At 35.2% G+C, this 20,461-nt stretch overlaps 2 protein-coding genes across 3 annotated transcripts; one reads left to right on the forward strand and one right to left on the reverse strand.

Moving 5' to 3' along the window:
• Positions 1-11,275: 11,275 nt before the first annotated feature.
• On the reverse strand, positions 11,276-13,392 carry LOC133196441 (uncharacterized). Its single transcript, XM_061332335.1, has one exon. It carries the CDS (start codon positions 13,390-13,392, stop codon positions 11,293-11,295), a length of 2,100 nt encoding a protein of 699 aa, XP_061188319.1. The 3' UTR covers positions 11,276-11,292.
• Positions 13,393-13,819: 427 nt separating this feature from the next.
• Positions 13,820-20,117, forward strand: LOC133197399 (tripartite motif-containing protein 5-like). Of its 2 annotated transcripts, none has more exons than XM_061333412.1 (2): positions 13,820-13,887; positions 17,701-20,117. In XM_061333412.1, the coding sequence occupies exon 2, from the start codon at positions 17,730-17,732 to the stop codon at positions 19,710-19,712; it is 1,983 nt and encodes a 660-aa protein (XP_061189396.1). In that variant the 5' UTR covers positions 13,820-13,887; positions 17,701-17,729; the 3' UTR covers positions 19,713-20,117. The 2 variants fall into 2 exon arrangements, with proteins under 2 accessions (XP_061189396.1, XP_061189395.1); XM_061333411.1 differs by lacking the exon at positions 13,820-13,887 and adding an exon at positions 16,870-16,951 and having other exon boundaries at positions 17,710-20,117.
• The last annotated feature ends 344 nt before the right edge of the window (positions 20,118-20,461 follow it).

The raw sequence follows: 20,461 nt of genomic DNA on the forward strand, positions 1-20,461 counted from the left end.
AGCTTTCGGGGGCTTCGTCCCCGGACCCCACCAGGGCTTTGCCCTGGACCCACTGGGGGCTTCAGTGCATCCCCCAGACCCCCTGCCTTCTAGTGCGCCCCCTCCCCAATTATGAAATCCTGGTTCCGCCACTATAGATCAATTCATCAGTTTTTCGAAAGAAATGCAACAAAATAATGCTGTCTAATACTAAAATCTAAGTCCAGAATTTTGTTTTCAAAGTGCGTTAAGTGTCTCCATGGTACAAAATGTTGATCTAGAAGCGTAGGTCTAGAGTAGATGATATTTTAACTTTGAGGCAAACATCTTTTCCTATCTGTTGTCATTGTTTAAAATATTCAGGAGTAGATTGGTATGAGGTTGTTTTAACAAAGCATCATAATTGTTCTGTTAATGGCTAACAACACATTCTTATAGTGTGCTTTATAGCCCAAAAAAAATGGAATTAAATGGAATTTTTTTTTGTAGGAAGATATTTTCTTGTTACTCTCTAGTATTTAATTTAAAAAAAAATAAATAAAAAATAAATTGAAAGAAAAAAAGGGCCAAAATTGTTTCTGTATCTGCAGTTTAGTTTTGTGCTAAAATTCGGTGTTTCGTTTAGATATATATCTTTGGCTGTTGTATGGAGTACTGAAAGCATGACTACCCAGACAGTTTGCATGTATGAAGAAGAAACTGAGAAAGTTTGCTTGCGTGAATAAAAGACATAAATAGATATGTATTTGGTTGGCAGTAACTGACAAAACCGGTTAATCTTTTTGGGGTATTGTATGACCAAAATAACGCACTCTAATGAACCCTTATTTAGAAGGAAAACAAAAATACTATGTCAAAAATGTATTAAAAGTTTAAGAAAATACAGACTGTTTATACAAAATTTTACGACGAAAATCAACATGACATTTTGCAGTAAAGCTTTCACGTCCCTCGCCCAATGTTAACGCCTCTAGTGACAGTTCCTGATGAATAAAAAAATATATACAAGGAACAGATAAAAATGAAATTGTTGTATCAGATTATCACATTGTCTCTTGAAAGATGTTCCACAGGTTTTCTCAGACAGTTTAATTGTATACAAACACAACGAAGACGAGGAATACTGCAGAGACACGTTTCATCTTAGTAAGTACGCCTCGAACTTCTCAGGACCCTGCATGTTAACATACGATATGCTTTTAAGTCGACAAACATCTCAGTTTGTTATCATGCAACCTCTGAACGGTTCATTAAGCAGAAAGTGTATGTCAAATGACATTGCATAACTTGGAATGAAAATGGTCATTTGCGTGCCTAGATGTCAGTAACCGTACAATATTGTCGAATTACATATTTATAAAACATGTACAATACTCGTAAAGTTCTCATTCTATTCATATTAGAAACAAGATACCAATATAAAGAAATTTCAACAGAATATGAAAGTCTGGTTATTTTCTTAACAATATACCAGCAATTTCTACGGTAAAATGGTTACAAGGTAAAGACAATGCCCATAAGATATTTTTGTTCGGAGCTAAATTATTCTTCACCAGTAACAAACATAAATAGTCAAAATTTAATGTTTATATGTAGGATGTGGTCACTTATGGACAGGAAACGTAGTAAATTGCAAAAAACAAAAAACAAAAAAAAAAAACACCGAAATATTTTATGTATACAAATGATAAGGGTTTAAACATTACAAAATGCATGTTAGAAATTCATGTATGCTATAGAAGTGTTTACAAGGAAATCTTAAAGCTTTATACACACAAGAGTTTCCGCATTCAGATTTAAGGAAATTTAGTTGTTTTGAAATTCACTTACAAAGAATATCTGGTTAAGATGCCTATGGTTATGCAAGTTATACAACAAACTCTGATTTTTTTTTTTTTTTTTTTTTTTTTTTTTTTTGAGAACCAAGCTAAAGATCTCTATTTCAAAATCTGTAGACGATATCTGAAGGCAAAGTTGGACGTAAAAGTTTGACGTAAATGGGGACTCCTTTTTTTGGGGGGGGGGGCAGTGTTGCTGAAGTGTCATATTGTAATTTTTTAATTTATCGCGTGGTATAAATACAAAAATAATTTTTTATTTACTACCACCCGGTTAATTTAAAAATTACAATATGACATATAAGTACAGAACTCGTTACGTTGTGTCCTCTCCTTGTGAATGTTGATCCATATTACGAAAGAAAAAAAAATGCCAGATGCATGATTAATACAAATGTCTTATATTCTAACAGAACTTCTAAATAAAATCATGAACCTCTTAAAAGATAATATATCATAGTAGGCTCTCTACCTGCTGAGTGACAGCTGCCAAAATGCCGCGTGTCCTTGTGCTTCGTATGTATATATACTATCAAGTTAATAACTTTTATGCAGCTTTTTTGCCTGAAAGTTAATAAATAAGGTTCCGAACACGATTACTTTTGTTTAAAAACGATTTTTTTTAATCTAACGGGATAAATTTGAATTGCTTCGTAAAAAAAAAAATGAATTGTTAGAATATGTATAGCTATTTAAATACTGTCATAAATAGAAATTGTGTCATTTTTAAGTAAAAGAAATGATTTAGATTTTACTTAGTTATTTGAACTTCTTTAAAATAGGATGCCTTTTTGAATCGTTTGATATTAGTTAAATTCACTTCTATTCAAAACGTTTGTTGCTCTCCTACATTATATATATACGCAGTTTGTCATTTTTAATTTTTTCTTCACCTTACAATAAAGTAAAGACTAGCAAAAAAAAAAAAGAATCTTTTTATGTTGTTAAACATTAAGAGATTTAAAAACAATTTCTGAAGGGCTTGCACTTCATAGACCTCACACACTTTTCTATCATAGCAGTTTTTATTGTTGCACCTTATTGGACTCTCAATTTTTCAAACAATACCGATCACACAAAATATTAACAAAATACTCTCCAAAAGAGAGATCTCTGCTGATAGGAATGACGATTGCGTGTGGTTGAAGTGAGATATGACTATAGTTAGCGAAATTGAAGGTTGGCACAGAGCACCGACAATTACCTGACAACTGATACATTTAGATGTTAAAATGTTTAAAATAGAAGTGTGGAGCTTTTAAAGCATGTAAAATTGGTGGTATTTTCGAGGTACATATATTTTTACCGATACTATCTGACCTTACATTCATCGTGTTCCTTTGATCGACTCCAGAAAAAGCTTGCATTTCTTTAAGGTGTTCTCAAGGGCGGCCAGATATCTCCATTGTTTTTTATTTATGAGCAGGTAATATTGCAATACTTTTACGGTAAATTATAATTTTGTGGTCCTTCTGTCCAAGCACTTGGTGTTAGCTAGAAATAACAATCTTTAATAAAAATTGATGTAGTGAAAAATGAATTAGGCCCCTAACAATATTAGTTGTATTTCATACATATATGAAAGATCAATTTTCATGCCAGCACCGAATTTGATGATTAAACATAAAAACGGCTTTGAAAAGCAATGATTATAAACTAACCAATGACGAAAAACATTATGGATATATAAGACGGTACGCCGGTTCTATGAGCATACTTTAGATAAACGAATTTCTCCACCTACAATGCTGAATAAGAAATTGAGCTGCTTAAATATCGCAAACTTCAGCAGCTGCGTGGATTTCCCCGCTAGTTTTTAACACAAAATCACATAGTGTTGCGAAATATTCACGTTAGATTACATCCAGATTGTTGGCAGTAATGTAAAACCTTGAATAGAAATATCATCTGTAAGGAATGTTGTTAATTTGTTTTTCTCGCACTTTACTGCAGTGTTGCTCACATAGACTTTCAAAATATATGTTTAATTTATGCAAGAAACTAACCTAAATTGGAAAAGGCCGGGTTGCCATATTTTTCTAGCGCATAATAGTTGCCAGGCCCGTAGAACGCTGGGGGGGGGGGGGGTCGGCCTCTCCACTTTTCCTGAGTACATTGTATATAGTATTTTGCTATAGTAAATTTTCCTTTCGATCCTGGTGGACCTCACCCCCAACCCCCATTTTTTGTTGCAGTAAGGTCGAGCACTGGCAAATTCCAGGATTTGGACAGTAAATTATTATTATTATTTTTTTTTGTTTTTTTTTTTGTTTTTGATTTTTTTGCTTGCTTGTCAAGTTGCCCCCCCCCCCCCGACTTTTGAAACCGTTGCTACGGGTCTGGGTCAGTTGATTTTCTTCGCGGAGTCTGAACATCTAAAAGTCATTGAATAATATGTCTTTAGAATAAAACAGAAATATAGAATATACTTTTGATAATTCTATATATATGAAAGTATGATTTCTCTATAGAAAAAATATTGTCACATGCTAGTCATTTAGGAATGCCTATCGGAGAACAAAATATTTGCATATACTTTATCACAGATACACAAGCTTAATAGTTTTCTTGTAGATTCATTCAATAGTCATGTTTCGTGCAAAGGAAAAGCCAGTAATTGGCGATAAAAAGCGATCCTGCATGCAGTGGCTGTTTACATAGCGTAATGTGTTATCAAACAATTTCGAATGATGTGCCTTTGGGGACATCATTTCGTCAATTTAATGTCTTAATATTGGAAATCTAACAAACGATAAACACCTATTCTTCTACAGTCCGACTTGCTATCGACGCAGAAGAAAGCATCTACCTGCACAATTTATTTGACAAATATATGATTATGTAATGTAAACTCAGACGATTTCGAATCATAAATAAGAACGCCGTGTCTGGCAAAGTGACCGCTTTTAGTATTCACAGGAAATATTTATCAAAGATCGATTGCTTGTGGTGTAAGAATTTCAAAATAACATTCCTAATTACGGAAGTGACATATCTCTGTTTTAACCTCTGTATTCTTCACGATTTTAATAAGATAAAGAAATATTTTCAAATGAAATAAACATGAAGTCACAGGCCCAAAGAAACAGTTTAAAATTGAGGGGAGGGGGGCTCTCCAAAAACTCTGACAAAAAAATAAATATATCTATCGAAAAAAGGGGGGTCAACATAATCTAACAAGCAAAAAAAAAAAAAGGGGGAGGGGGGGGGGGCAACCAGCATCTAAATGACCCCCTCCGTGTTCTATGGGCCTGACCATTTGTACAAACATGTATATAATAATGCTAATGTATATTTTATATTATACGTTTCATTAACGTTTGAATGGCAAAAATAAAATCTGCCAAAAACACGTTCGACCAGAGGCAGTTATACTATAGTATTTACTGTGATCAGAAGTCTTGTCTGATGCTTTGAATTGATAAACATTTCTAGCTGGATTTTAGACATCGAATTGTTCTGATATTTATGTAGAGGGACTACAAGAGTTAGGGTAACGTAAACGTAAAATATCCACATCTTCTTTCCATCATAAGTTGGCTAAGCAATAACTTTTGTATTTGCAACGGAAACTTTAACCGAATTTCGACAGATAAAATAGGAAGGACAATAAACCTCTCAAATGTTGATTTTAAGCAGAGAATTGCTCCAGAACATTGTTACAGTTTCTGGACTAGGTCAATTGACCATGTTACACTGAGGAGTTTGAGATCAGAATTAAGATGTCGAGGTTCCAAGCATAAGCAATGTTGTATACGTGTATACCTGTTAATCAGAAACATGATCTTAATTGACAATAGCTATAAAACAAATTCAACCATTTTATTGATTTTTTTTTTCTGCTGAGGTATGATTTCCAAGGATGAAGCCCATGACCTATTATTGCAAAGAAACATTTATGTCTTAATTGAAGAAATTCGAGTTGGCTCACAATACATTTACATATATGGAATTTTCTTAGGTATCGTATTTATTAAAATCTTTTTCTTTCTTTTAGATATGGCAAAATTATCATTGGCGATTGTTCATTTAACATTTTAAAGTCTTGGGCGTGCTCAATTCCAAATGAAGCAAGGCTTTTAAAATTGGCAACTCTGAGATTGCTTTTCAACCACGACTTGTTTTAATTCAGTTCCAATATCTATCATTTGCTCAAACGTTCATTTAGTGTGTATATATTCAAATATCCAGTGCTCCCTTTTCGCCATTTTTATGCAATAATAAATGTTTGCAGGAAACGTTTTATACCTGTCTGAAGTCTTTTAACGCCATTCCAATTTTTTTTTACAATACATATTAACCTTCTGTTCCCTCTTATATAGGTGTACCAATTTTCTCATTACTGGGGCGTTTCCTAATTATGAGTTTGTTTCTGCATGTAGCATATCGTCAATCATCTGGAAGTCGTTTGTGGGGTCTCAAGACGGTGATGGTTGACTGTTAAAAGTGAACTACCTCCCATTTTGTCCCAGACACAGACTCCCAATGGTTTCTTGTACCATCTGTATTTCACATCTGAAGGTTTCTGTTAAAGTTATCGAATTCTGACCATGAATCATTTCTCTAACTCCCCACATTATATTCTGTCATCGACCTGTCAGCTAGGCCGTATATCTCCCCCTCCATCTGATCTTCTTACTGGAGGGGCATTATTCCGGTTGTCTCACCTCTCTGAAAAAGTCAACGTCAAGAGAAGAGTCAGATGGAGGTGATTATGAAATCCAAACTCTTGTCAAACCCCCATTGTATCCTAAATGATTATTGTCCTTAAACACGCAAGGTAAACATGAATAATGATTTATTATATTTTATAACCTGGCCCTTTACGTTTTGTTGTAACAGATACGTGTTCTCTTTACCATGAATATGTATACTCCTATTATACTATTCACTTGTTGACTGAAGTTTTAAGTTACGAAATGAAGTTTAATTGTGTCGTTTATTTTGGGTTCAAGAATGTACATTACATGCAGTGATCAAGTTGATGCCTATTTTTATGCAAATTTTTCTTTACAGACTTAATCTGGGATAATGAAGCTGGGTTTTCACCTTACACATTGCCTTTTTGAACCCTTAGGATCTTAGAACTTCTATAATGACCAGTAAGAAACAAAAGCGTAAATTAATTGTAAGTAAGTTAAAAAAAATATCGAAATTATTGAAACAGTGTCATACAGGATTAAGAGGTTTAAAAAATCCTAATTTTTCCTGTTTTAATTAAAATACTTATGAAAGAGCTTAATGGTTAATTTAAAAAAATCGAAATTATAGAAACAGTGTCATACACGATTAAGAGGTTAAAAAAATCCTAAATTTTCCAGTTTTAATTAAAATACTTATGAAAGAGCTTAATGGTTAATCAGCTATTTAGAATTGCTTTTGCATTGGTGTAACCTTTCAGTGCGGATAAATTAAGATTGAAAACTAAGCTGGAAATCACTGTAAGTTATTTTGCTCGAAAGATAAGAGCCTTTTCAAACCACTTGTAGATGTGTTCGGTAGACGCTAATTAAAAGTGCAAATTTGTGCACCAATCCTTGTAACTGATTTAAAAAAAAGGTATATACATCAGAGTAAGTATCGTCTAGTCTACAGGGAAATTCCAAGGCTTTTTGAGCTAAAGATACCTGAAAGAACTTAAGCCTACCCATTATCAATGCATCTTCTTGCAATTAGAAACATCGTTATGCAATAGTTTAATTAGAATATTTATGTGGGTTCTGAATCTGCTATCGACGTGATTCATTCATGTCCTCTTATTTTGCTGGTCGTGCTCAAAACTTCAAAATTTGAACTGTTTGGCCAATTTAGTTTTCTTTTGTTTATTCGGAAAAAGTATAGCAAATATCATCGAACAAAAACCTCTTTCATAAGGGTAGCAAAAAAAGATACCAATTACAAGCTATTTATTGACGCAAATGTATACCAAAGACCGTTTGTGCTTTGATAAGAAAGAAACTCGTTTATAATGATTCATAAAAGAGTTAACCATAGAGAACCTGTACGCCCTTGATTTCAATGTGGTTAGTTGAATAAATTCCTTTCTCTCTGTCTAATGCGCGATAATAAACCTCGGGATTAGCGATGTCTCATCTCTGCTTTTGAAATGATTCCATTTTACTAATGAAGGTCATCCCATGCTCGTTAGTCTGGCGAAAAAATGTTTCCAAGTGCAGTTTACATTAGCCTTTAGAGTTTAGTTTCTTGTGGATCAGATATCGACAAAATTTTGAAAACAGGTCTCCGATGACATCAACAGTAAAAAAACCAACACCCAAGGGTGATTTCTTCAATTCCTTTTGGAGTATCGTCTTTCTGAAAAAAATATACCCCATATTTCTTTTGAGGGTATGATTGTGATATCACCTGATATATTTGAAATCGAAGATGAAGTTAAATCTTTAATAACAGCTGACAGGTGCATATAAGCAGAGGACAGTCGCCCCATTTTGCTTCTTTCACAGACGTGTCAACTCGTTTAAACCACATCGGCTCACACGAAGATAATTTGTATAAATTTGCACCACAGTTCAAAAAATAATGAAATATGCTATTAAAGGATCTTGACAGACGTTATACAACATCAAATTTACTTAACTCGCATATAAAGTGAATATCAAATAAGTGTTTACATGCCAGGATTACATAATGCGAATTTCGGTTACTTGCCAATGCGACCTCCTTCTTTCTCGCGGAGCGTCTCGATGTTATCATGGTAACTCGATTCCGATCTATCACGGAAGATTGACACCTGTTGCAAAACTCGATGTTCCTTTATAAGCTTCATAGACTTTTGACGAACTCAATCTGATGAACATCTTTTTACATCAGAGGATACCAATACCGTTCTTTCGGAAAGCAATTTCTTGCTCGTCTAATTCTTGCTGGAATTGGCCATGTCAAAACGGGCAAATTTAATTATTCGAACGCACAATTCCTAAACATTTGCTTTAATGTCTATTTCAATAGCAAGTTCATTCAGTATCATTTAATTGGTTGTTTTACAGTGCGCCTTATGTCTATCTTCCGGCAACAGAGTTTACACAGTTTACAATGGATGAGATTACGAACACATTAAAAACCAAATTCTGAAACATTCTCTTTAGAGAGGTGGACAGGCTTTCGCCTATATCCACTTGTGTAGTAAAACAAGGCATCCTAACAACCAAATTTGTCTTAAGCTTATGAGAACTCGACACTCTTAATGAAGCATTTGGTCAATTACCTACATTACAACTAATTAAGAGTGTTTCGGCGGTACGTTATTTTAATAGCTTAGTAAAAGGCCCTCTTCGAAGAATGTAGACGAAAGCCTGTCCACCTCTCCAAACAGAATATTGATTGGTGCAATTTTACGAAGACAAATCGCCCTAGTTTAACTTTTGTCATTTAAAAAAGATGGTTTAAACTGTCTCGGTAACACTAGCTTGAATTTCAGAAATGCAACCCCGACGCAGAGAACCAAAGAAGTCGTCCCAGACGGTGATTAAAATACCGCTCTATACATTAAACAGAAATTAAAGCGTCAAATAAAACTTTCAATGCACATTTCTGTAATATTGAAATGTTATACAGAAGCTACCAACGACCCATTTTTTATAGCTCTAGTTTTGAAGTAAATATATGTTAAACTCTGAAAGTACATGTAGCCTGATTAAGATTTAAAAAAAAAAATCCTTTTTATGTTTTTTTGTTGTATAACAATTTTTTTTAAATCTAAAGTTGAAAATAATTTCAATCACACATGATATGAAATCATTTTCAACTTTTAAACGATATTTTGGTCAAGGTAGCATAGGTTTCATATGAGAGAGAGAGAGGGAGAGAGGGGGAGATTGACAAGATCCAGAGCGGGCGCGGATGCTATTGTGCGAGTACCTGTTATATAATATGCACATTTTTATAACAACCAGGAATAGGTTTATCGGTTCAGACAGCTGTGTAAGTGCTGTGGGGAAAATACTGAGACGATGACAAATCCATGATTTTTTGAAAGGGGGAGGATGTGAAGATATGAATTTATAAGCTTATATGTATTGTTGATGTATGCAAATGAATTTTCGCTAACAATTTCGTTTTTAAAGAAATAAAAGCCAAGATATTTCTCTATGATCAGCTTTCATACGGTTTTTCAATATATCATAAACCAGTAGTTAAGCATTATTATCAAAATTTTCATATTGGATTACTTTTCCATCGTTTTACATCCCACAGTAACTAGGTCAAAGTCACAAAGGGCACCGGATAAGAAGGGATATTGACCTAAAACAATATTTCTCACATATGGTAGTTTCCTGGTAGTCTTTCATTTATGAAATATTTTGTCGGTAAACAATTTCTAATTTAGCATGCGAATTACTTCATTAGTTATACATTAGCGAGCAGGAATGTAAAGTATGGTTTTGCAACTTAATATCATTATGCACATATTTTACGAGCTGTGATATCCTGACCCGTTGTTCTTAAAATTATTGTACATGTATATATCTTCGTTGATGTAGAAAAAAGTTATGCAACACCTGTACAGATCGCGAAGCCGGTGGTCATCAGACAATATCATTCCTAAAGAAACTCTGTAGTCTTTTACAAGTAAAATCCTCAGAAATATGCCAATATGGATATCCAAATAAAATAATCCGATACTTATTCAAGTTTGACTGCAGGGATTTGATGAATTCGTAGAAGAGATGGGGGAGGGGGGTCATTTCAGATTGTTTACAAAGGAGTACATTAACTTGGAGACTGAGTAGTAAGGGAAGACGATTTCTTTGAAAATATAAAATGCAATCATTATCATAATTTGTGCATTTTTAAAGTAAAGGTTTATTCAGTACACTTTGTCAGATATGTTGAATATTTGACCACAAGAGTATGGTACTCGATAGTTATGGGAAAGTGAGTCTGTGGTAAAAAAATGGCCTTGCGAAATATTGTGTGAAGTTAAAAACACGATTTCAATTTCCCTATCCCTCCTTAATGAATGTATTTTATATTGGTTTGTCAGCATGATGCGATATTTGAAGTGTTTTATCATTTTTGTCGATCTGTGGAATTTTGACGTAGGCTCGCCTTATCTTCAAACCAAATTATGAATGCAAAAAATCTACCAAGAAATAAAAGATGATTTATTGTAAAACATGAAATTTTAAGGAATCTTGTTAAAATGTGTTCGATGGCCTCCACCCTATTAACCCATGAACAAAGGCTGTATACAGGGTAATAACTACGATAGCTGGCGCACTGAAAAGCCTTTAAAAAAAAAATAAAAAAAAAAAAAAGAGTGTGTGCTGTTGATCCCTCCAGACTTCTCTAATTTGCATCCATAAAGTAATATCCATATATTACATAATATTAAAGCTGATATCTTATCTTACGTCTCAAGTAACAAAAAAATCTTCCAAACTAGTCATCAGACATCTATTACAAACGGAATTTTAAAAATATAGTTTGTATAACCTTGCAAGGTCCTGATTTGTCATTTCAACAAGAAAACTTTAATTGAATTTTTCTCTTTCAAAGTGAGTCTGTAATAACATTGGGTGACAAACAGTTTGTCATTCATGGGGCTAATGCACAGTTTCCATGGCCATTGCAGTCCGTCATGTACGACAGTCCCTACCAAATGACCATCTTTGCTAAGTTGCAGAATGCGCTGCTGGTCCCAGGACACAACCAAAATTTGGTCTTTGTAGAAGGCCACGCCCCTTGGCAGACGGAGCTCTTCGTGTGTAAAACTCCAGATCTTTTGACCATTTTTGTTCAGACAGAGCACAGGGCGATTTGGATACCCATTTTTGGTCACTACGATTCTTTCTCCTTCCTTGTCAACGGCAATATACATTAAATTGTCCACATCCAGTTTCTGCGAAAGAATTCTTATCCAGCGCGCGTTTTCTCTCTTGAAAACGTGCACTGTGCTACCGGAGCAGGTAGCAAGAATTCCGTTGTTGTAACTTGCAGCATTACATTTGTCTCTAACTGCAAGTGATTCCCCAGGGACCAATTTATTATTCTGGAGCTTTTCGTGCTTCAGTTGCATAGTATCGGGTAGGCAGACGACAACTTCGTCGTCTGCAATTGCAGTGACGTCACCGGGGGCTGTAGAGAATTTGATACAGCCAAGATAGTTGTAATGTGGATCAAACAACTTCAATGAACTGTGATAGGAGTCAGCGAGCACCACATGGCCTGATTTCAAAACTGTTGCTCCTTCAATTGAGCATTCATGCTGATCTTGAGTAGACGCGTCAAACGTGGATTTTAGTTTAGCTCTAATCAATTTTACATTGTTTGAAATATTTGTTGCAGATGGTCTAGATTGGGACAGATCTCTTGGAATTCTTGATGTGAGAACTTCTTTATTTGGTAGGATATCTTGTTTAAAGGTATCTGGTCTTTGTTGTATAGGTTGTAGCTTCGGCGTATTTGGAAGGGTTGAATAAGCTCGTGGTCGGAATGAGATAGGGCGTCTTTTGCTTCCCGGAAGTGACTGGGACTCACCAATAATTGTGGATGCCCCAGACATTGGTCGAAGTGGTGTAGTTCCTCGGTGTAAAGACGAAACAGACCTTGGTGTTTGTAATAAGTTTTGCCGACTCTCTGTGTACGATTTCGCGTAAGGCAAAGCATGTCGATTTGCTGTCCTTTCGACATGTAGTTTTCCCAGAGATTTAATTTGTCTTAAAGCCTGTTCTGTCACTTTGTTGGCGGTAAAAATGATTTTCACATTCTTCAGGTTCTGGCAGAAACTACCAATTGCCATTTGTCTTTGTTGGAACATCTCAGCTTGCTTCAAGTATGTCAGGACAAAATCTGTTGGTGATTCCTTTTGGACGGCGTCTTGAAAAGACTCATAGGCATTCCGTGTTTCTTCCAAAATATTTTCGCACGTCTGTACTTCAAGCTTTATAAATTCAATTTCTTTATTCTTCTTCTGTACAAGTTCACCAGCGACCTTATTTTCAAATGAATCCAAGATTTCAATGACTTTCTTTCTCAAGCTTGTTAAGTGGGATTTAATGTCCAACTCTGTCCGTTCTAAATATTCTATCTGCCCTTTTCTGTCTGTCAGAAGTTTCTCAGCGAGTGTGGATTGTTCCAGCAGGAAACTGCTCAGTTTTCCACTGTCTGCATGGCGTCTTTTGGCCGCCTCCTCTATTGGAATCACATCTTCACATTTCTTGTGGGTAATGGTCGCACACAATGAACAGATAGAGAGAAAGTGGTCTTCACAATAAAATTCTATTTCCTTATTTGGATGATATGTGCAGTTTTTTGACAAGGACTCGCTTTCAAACGCTTTCAGTATTTTAGATATTGTTGTATTTGTCTGCAGGTTGTCGGCCCATGATGAAGGGGACTGCGAACCACCAGGTGGCATTGGAGTCTCCTTCCGGCACACTGGACAACTGAAAGCCGCTGGATCGGATTGGTTCTTCGTCGTCTTAATGATGTGGTCTGCGATGCATTTTTTACAGAAAGAATGGAGACATGACAGAGTCTTGGGTTCTGTAAATGAATCTCCACAGACGGGACAGCGGATCTGTTCCTTGGCGACCTTCACAACTGCATTCATTGTGGTCTTAAACCTTTAAGTAGATAATTTTATCCCACTTACTTCATCATATTTATATGTGAACATGTATGGAGGAAAATACATATTTTTAAAGATGGTCTTTAGTTCTCAGTATTTTGTTAACCACCGCAAGGCAATTTTTAATGTATGATTGGTTTTCCGTAATGAATTTCAGATTCCATAATATAATATCCATTATTGTCTATAAAATAATTGGACATGAACAAATTAGATTAAAATAAAACTAGGTCATAGTTCGATCATATTTATTTTGAAAAAAAAAGTCGGTTAATTTATGATATATTGCAGATCATTGGTACTACTTTTTTTAGTCTTTGTGGATAACACTATACCATCCGTCTTTGGCTGTATCTTATAACATTAAGAACATGCAGAAAACCACACACTGATTACGGAAAACACCTTGACAAATGAAGCCTTAAGGACCACACACCTGCTGTGAACTCCGTGAAAATATATAATTATTTTTTAAAGGTAGTTTAGTTTGCTCTTGTAAACATATATTTTACATGTATATGTATATATAATGTATACAAATTTGTGGTTCGAGATGCGATAAAAGGATGCTATAGCTAACAATATATAAGCAGTAATTTTTCAACAGATGTCACGTTTTAAACATCTCGCTGTCGAGTAGCTTTGTGATTCTGTGTTCTACAGTGTCCTCAGTTGAAGTTAAATATTTTATAAAACATTTAGAATAGGATCTTTTTTTCTGAGACTTTGTAATGTAGTAATTTGCAAGGAATTAATTTATCGTTTATTTATTTTTATTATTCCGGATTTTCTTTTGAAAAGTCACACTGAAACCAATTCCTGACTACTTTGATTTGAGGATAACTTAATATTTTAAGTTTCTTCATTTATAGAATACCTTCTGTCGGTCTTCTTGAAATAACAATATGCTGGAAATTTTTGTCCACGACTTTTTCCCAGTGGAACTGTCGATAGAACTTGTAAAATTCATTTTAGGCTTTAAAAAAATATTTGGCTACCCAGGATGTAGACAAACTTAGCGAATAATTTGGGACTATATTTACAGTAGGGCAAAATATTCATCTTTTATCACACTACTCTGTTGATGATGCTCGGATAATCGTTTTTAAAGTTCATTAGATTTCGTATGTTTATGAAAGGTTTTTGGAAATGCTGTTAGAAAGAATAAAATAACAAGCGGAAGTTTGATATCCTTTGATATCATTTTAGGGTATTTTGGTTGTATGTTATACACAATTTTATTTAAAAAAAACGTACATGTATGTATTTTTCCAAATATTTACAATAGATATAATGAAAACCATATGTCAAATTAGAAAGGAATGGTAACTTTGAACTAACCTTGACCCGATTTAGAATTTTTTTTTTTTTACAAATATTATATACTCTGTATAACTGCATTCTGTCATTTTAAATACTTTAATACTTGAGAAGATTGAATCTTTGTCATTAAACTAGGCGGTTAGAAAGTGTTTTTTTAAAATTTGATTTCTGATTTATTTCGAATGCTCAAAAGATTCTTGTAAAATATTCTTTTGCTACATATTATGGGAAAATCACGGATTTTTACGATTTGATGTCCTTGCATTATCTATTAAAGTCTCAAGGTCATATAGAAAAATACTTAGGGGAAGCACATTCTTGTCTAGAAAAAAATGTCAAGACGACCATTATCGAAATTAATTCCAAGAAATGCTATTAAGAGACATTGTAGAAGTGTAACTTTTCAGCAAGGGCGGGGTTTTTCTGTCAGGAACCCCACACATGGATACTAGGCCTGGAGACATGCTCGTTTTTCACCCGAATTATGTCATTTGTCGCAAGCAAGGTGTGCAAGCCACTAAACGAATACATAAGTCAACATAAGATATATATGACATAATGTACTTGTACGTCTGGGAGACGGTTTGTGTAGCTTGAGAGGAGGCGATCAGGTCACGGTACCTGAAGCTGTATAATGCAGACTGTTGTGAAATTAATGGGACTTTTGGCAAAATACATTCATTTCCAGAGCGTTTTCCTCCCCTACAGTTAATACAACGTGAACAAGATGATCTTAGTGTCAAATAGTTGAAATTTTTTTTAATGTTCCGGGGAAGTTTAACTTAATTCATGTTTTGGTTGATTATCTCAAACTGAAGGTTTTATTGCTTAATCACAAGTGATAAGTGATGGTTTTATAGAGAACAAAATCTATGTGCTGACGTGGAACAAAAAAGAACCGACTACTTGGTAAACACACCCCTGTAGTAAACCATCCATACAACTTGGTTTTACAAAAAAAGGTGGGTGGGATAGTTATGATTCAAATTATTTTTTTATAGAGGCGGGTAGGGGTATTTTTGATTTTAATAAAATTTCCAAACTCTGAATTTAACCAAAAAAAAAAAAAAAAATGAAGAGATCTGGGATGGGATCCGGAATTTCAAAACCTATGGGACGACAGATTACACAATTTATTATATCACTGAAGATTTAGACAGAAAAGTGCAATCTCATTGGATTGATGGTTGTACATGCTGGGTTATTGGAATACTTTTACGCATTGGTAGTTCATTATGATCCATGATAAGCTCTTCCTTTTGAAGAACTTGTTATAACTTGTAGTTCACGCACATCAATGTGCATTGGAGAGGAAGGACGAACATAAAAGATGGAGGAAAAAGCCGAACATGCTTCAGACTTTCTGTCAGCCAAAGGCTTCAAAGAGACTTTTTTGTGGTTAATACATTTAAAAGCAAGAGGAATCACCTTCGTAAAAGGAGGTCTTACCAAGTCTCTGGTTACAGTGAAACAATTTCTTGCAAAACCACGCTATTAATCAAATCCCGTCCTTATTATTGCTTAATGCACTCTCTACGGAACTGGCAGACGGTTCGAGAACCACGTTAAAAATAAGTGATTATATAATTTCTATGAATTCGTAATTTTTTTAAAATTGCTAAGGACTTAAACTTTTATGTTTTAAAATAGCATATTGAACAAAAGAACAGTAAGAAATATTGAGTAATTAATGAAATAAAGTGCAAGGAGTTTAAAATATACTTACAAGACTTCTGTTTGTGTGGTTGCACTAGACAACTCCCAAATTGTTTTACTTTGTCGGTCTTTGTATACAAAATTAAAGTATCAAGTGGTCTTCTATTGTTTTCATTCATTTTTCCTTTGCAAATCAATTAGCGGTTCAATAGATTTATCTACCCATTAGGCTATGACGATTATTCTTCGATCACTAACCAAAGAGGGATAACTAGAGCTCAAATTCGTAAAAAAGGACCAATTGCAATTATTCAGTAATATTGAGGAAGAGCTGCAAATTACAGATCATCAGTGTATCAACAGTAAAATATCTCATCTTCCATGCATTCTTAACAACCTTGCAAGTAATGACACTTTGTATGTTCAAATATATTATGAGTTCACATTGCACATGAAAAGAAAACAGCCCAAGTCTGCATGTTGAGACAGGTTCCAATATGGCAGACGTTTAAAGGAAATGAAAATCCGGATACACAAATAAGGGAAGTGTAGAAAGGTTAGTGTTGCCCCACAGACAAATTATGCTGTTTGGTGATAGTACTGGGTTAAGAAAAGGGGGAGGGAAGGAGGAGACGAGAAATAGTTACATGACAACGACAGTAAACTACGTTGCTAAGAAAAATCTTAGGAATAATAATGATGTTTGGTTATTAATTCTTATTTGTTGTTCGTTGGTTGGTAGCAAAAAACTTTTCTTCGTAGTAGCAAAATAGAAGGTAAGATACTTATGTAATAGTTTATCGTGGAACTATAACTATTTGTTGTAGGCTATTCAAATAGTCGCCTTTCCCTTGAGTTTTATCTTTGATTACCTTGGATGCGGTGATTTTTCCCACATTATCTTTTTTTTAAAATAAAAATGCCAATGTTTGATAAAGACAGACATAAGGAAATGGAATGTTTAAAGCGGCTGTGTACAACATTGTGATTGTTTACTTCAAATATTGATTGATTGACAAAGAAAAACTTAATTATTCTGCACTAATGACAGGAAATCACAGGTTTCTGAGGACAAGCATCTCCTATTTCTGAAATATTTCCTCTTTGGGAATTGCCATCATTCATTATGACAAAATCGAACCCCCACACCCATTGATACATTTTGGTAAATATTGGTTGAATCTGGAAAATACTCGAAAATGGGGGGGGGGGGGAAGACAACAGAAAACGGGAAAACGAAACACACCACAGTGATTCTAATGATTTAATGAAATAAAATATTAATTAAAAATGGTTCTTTATCTCTTTCAGCACATTGAGTTACTTGAGGAGAAAAAAAAATGGCGGATTTAGTCCTTCAGACAACAACTGAACACATTACGTGTACAATTTGTCTGGAACTGTTCGAGGAACCCAAAGCACTTCCATGTCTTCACACCTTCTGCAAAAAATGCATCCACAGTCACATCACGAGAAATTTAACTGGATTAAGTATCCCTAATGGATTCCGCTGTCCAATTTGTAGATTATTCGTGCCCGCTCCACTAGGAAGACAAACTTCCCCCCAAACCTGGGCCAGTTATTTACAGGGGAATCATGTAATTGTAAGCCTCATTGAGGCGTTCAAAAACCCGCTTAGTCAAAATAGGCCAAATTGCTGCTTTGAACACCCTGGCAAAGAGCTTGAAATTTATTGTTTTGATCACAGTATATTTGTTTGCTGTGTGTGTTCTCTAAAACATAGGCAATGTAATGATGTTCAATCCAAAGAGGACGCAATGGAACGTCTGCAGTCTCTGGGTGCTTTGTCATCCAGCATTGACACTACCGAAGAAATACTGAAAAGAATGTACGAACAGTGTAATGAAATAGAGAAACACATTGCTAATAGAAAGTCTAAACTCGTCAGTCTGGACGAAAAGGAGACAGAGGCTCAGCAGACGATATCTCAACTCAAGCGAGAAATGATTGAACGAATCGAAGAGGGAGAAGTGTTAACAATGGCAAAACTCAGTAAGAAAAAAGAAAAAGAGATTCAAAAAATGGAACGTGAAATTAAGAAATACGAAAGAATCCTTAGTAGCGCCAAAGACAGTATAAGCCTCCTTCAGTCGGCAAAGGATGGCCAAAGGAAAGAGGAGTTAAATGATGCAATACAGATGGCATCTAAAACTGAAGAAAATTGCATGAAGAAACTGGTGTCTCTCAACAAAAAGGCTGAGAAAGCTACATTTGAATTCAAACCCAGTAAAGTTGTTCTGGAGTTTCTATCAAACTTTGAGTACATTGGAAATGTAGTTGATAGCGATGAGTCTGAAACAAGCCCTTGTACTTCTTTGAGTGACATTACTAATTCTGATAATGAGAGACCTCCAATGGTTTCAAGAGCTTATTCCTCAATGGAACTGTTTCAGTCACAGACAAATCGACAAAGACCAGTTCCAGCCAGACGACAGCGTCGTGTCGCCTCTTCATCCTCTCTTGATACAACAGACAACGTTCTTACTATGGCAGCAAATCAAATGCGAAGTTCGGCAGAAATAAATGTGGATGCCAGTAAGTTGAAGCCAAGCTGGATAACAGGACTGTCCGTCTTCTCTGACGGCAAGGTACTTTTGGCCGATTATCACAGCTCTCGGTTGATGCTTTTCAGTTCGGATCATAACTTGGTGTCTGAGCTTCGAGTCCAACCCGCGCCGTATGATGTCACTGTGATCATCGACAACGAATTCATGGTTACCCGTCCTGAATACGCAGAAAGTGTGATTAGTGGAAATGTCACTGACAATGAACTATGTTTAGGGGCCGTCTTGAAAACTTCCTTTCAAGCACGTTGCTTAAATTTTAACCGAGGATATCTTGCTGTGTGTTCAAGTTCAGTTGTGGAAATCCTTGAGAAAGATCTAGAATTTTGGAACGAAAAGCATTCTCATTCTTTCGTCAGATCCAAGTTTACGTACGTTGCAGTGGATGGCGAACGAAAAAATGTATTTTTGACGGATCAGAAATACCCCGAACCACAGCTGATTTGTCTGTCTTTTTCTGGTGACGTGCTATGGCGATTTGTCCACCCGGATCTAAATTTTCCGACTGGGGTCGCCTATAATGGGGCACATGTATATGTTGCATCATGGGATAGATGCGCTGTTCTAGAGCTAGATTTGGAGGGTAATTACTGTGGGGTTATTATCAAAGACATTAGGTTTCCATGGAAACTAACAGTAGGACCGGAGCACGGGAATTTAATTGTATCCCAGCACAAGAACACTCTTCCGGACGAAATGAAGAGATCTGTTAAGCTGTATCATTTTAACTCGGTGTGAACACTGCTAGTATTTGATTTTTAGTGTCATTTGTATAAAAAGCTTATTGTTTACCATTGATGGTTTCTAACTCTCTACCCATAATCGTCAATAAATGATTTTTTATTATTCAGTGAACGTTGGAACACGCTTATATTTTTCACAAGGACAAGATGCCTCGTGGAAAGATTCATATGTAGAATTAAGGATACTGGTGTATTTAGCTTCTATGGAAAAACCTTTACATCACTGATTAAGAGTGGTTTTCCTTTCACAGTTTCGAAAAAACGGTAGCCTTCTTTTCCTATGGGTGGTACTGGTTGAGTCCAATTTTTCTTAGATTTCTTCTTATACCAGCAAGGCTTCTCAATCACGTAAATAAATTATAAGTTCATTAGTTGTGTACTAGAGAACATTCTTTCATAATGTGCAAGAAAATGAAATCGCTAAAGTATTCTTCTAGTCCATTTTATTTGAGGATGACCAAAAGGATCCTTAAAAATGGTCAGATTCTGAATATTCTAAGTGAAAGCCCCCCCCCCCCCCAAAAAAAAAAAACAACAACAACAACAACAACAAACAAACACAAACAAAAGCAACAAGCTAATTCAGAGAATATGTGTCCCCCGCTTAGGGAAAAAAGAAGAGCATGCGCAGTTCAAAGGGGGGGGGGGTTCGGACCCCCCCCCCCTTGATTTGCAGAATTATGAAATATATACATGCATATTGAAGGAAATAAAAAATGCCAATATGGATATAAATATTTGATT

The sequence above is a fragment of the Saccostrea echinata genome, unplaced genomic scaffold (assembly GCF_033153115.1).
Source record: "Saccostrea echinata isolate AGI-Se365-2 ecotype Australia unplaced genomic scaffold, CSIRO_AGI_Sech_v1 ptg000030l, whole genome shotgun sequence".
Classification (NCBI taxonomy): domain Eukaryota; kingdom Metazoa; phylum Mollusca; class Bivalvia; order Ostreida; family Ostreidae; genus Saccostrea; species Saccostrea echinata.

Coding starts and splice junctions, on each gene's coding strand:
- LOC133197399 (XM_061333412.1), top strand. CDS start 17,730: ATGGCGGATTTAGTCCTTCAGACAACAACTGAACACATTACGTGTACA.
- LOC133196441 (XM_061332335.1), bottom strand. CDS start 13,392: ATGAATGCAGTTGTGAAGGTCGCCAAGGAACAGATCCGCTGTCCCGTC.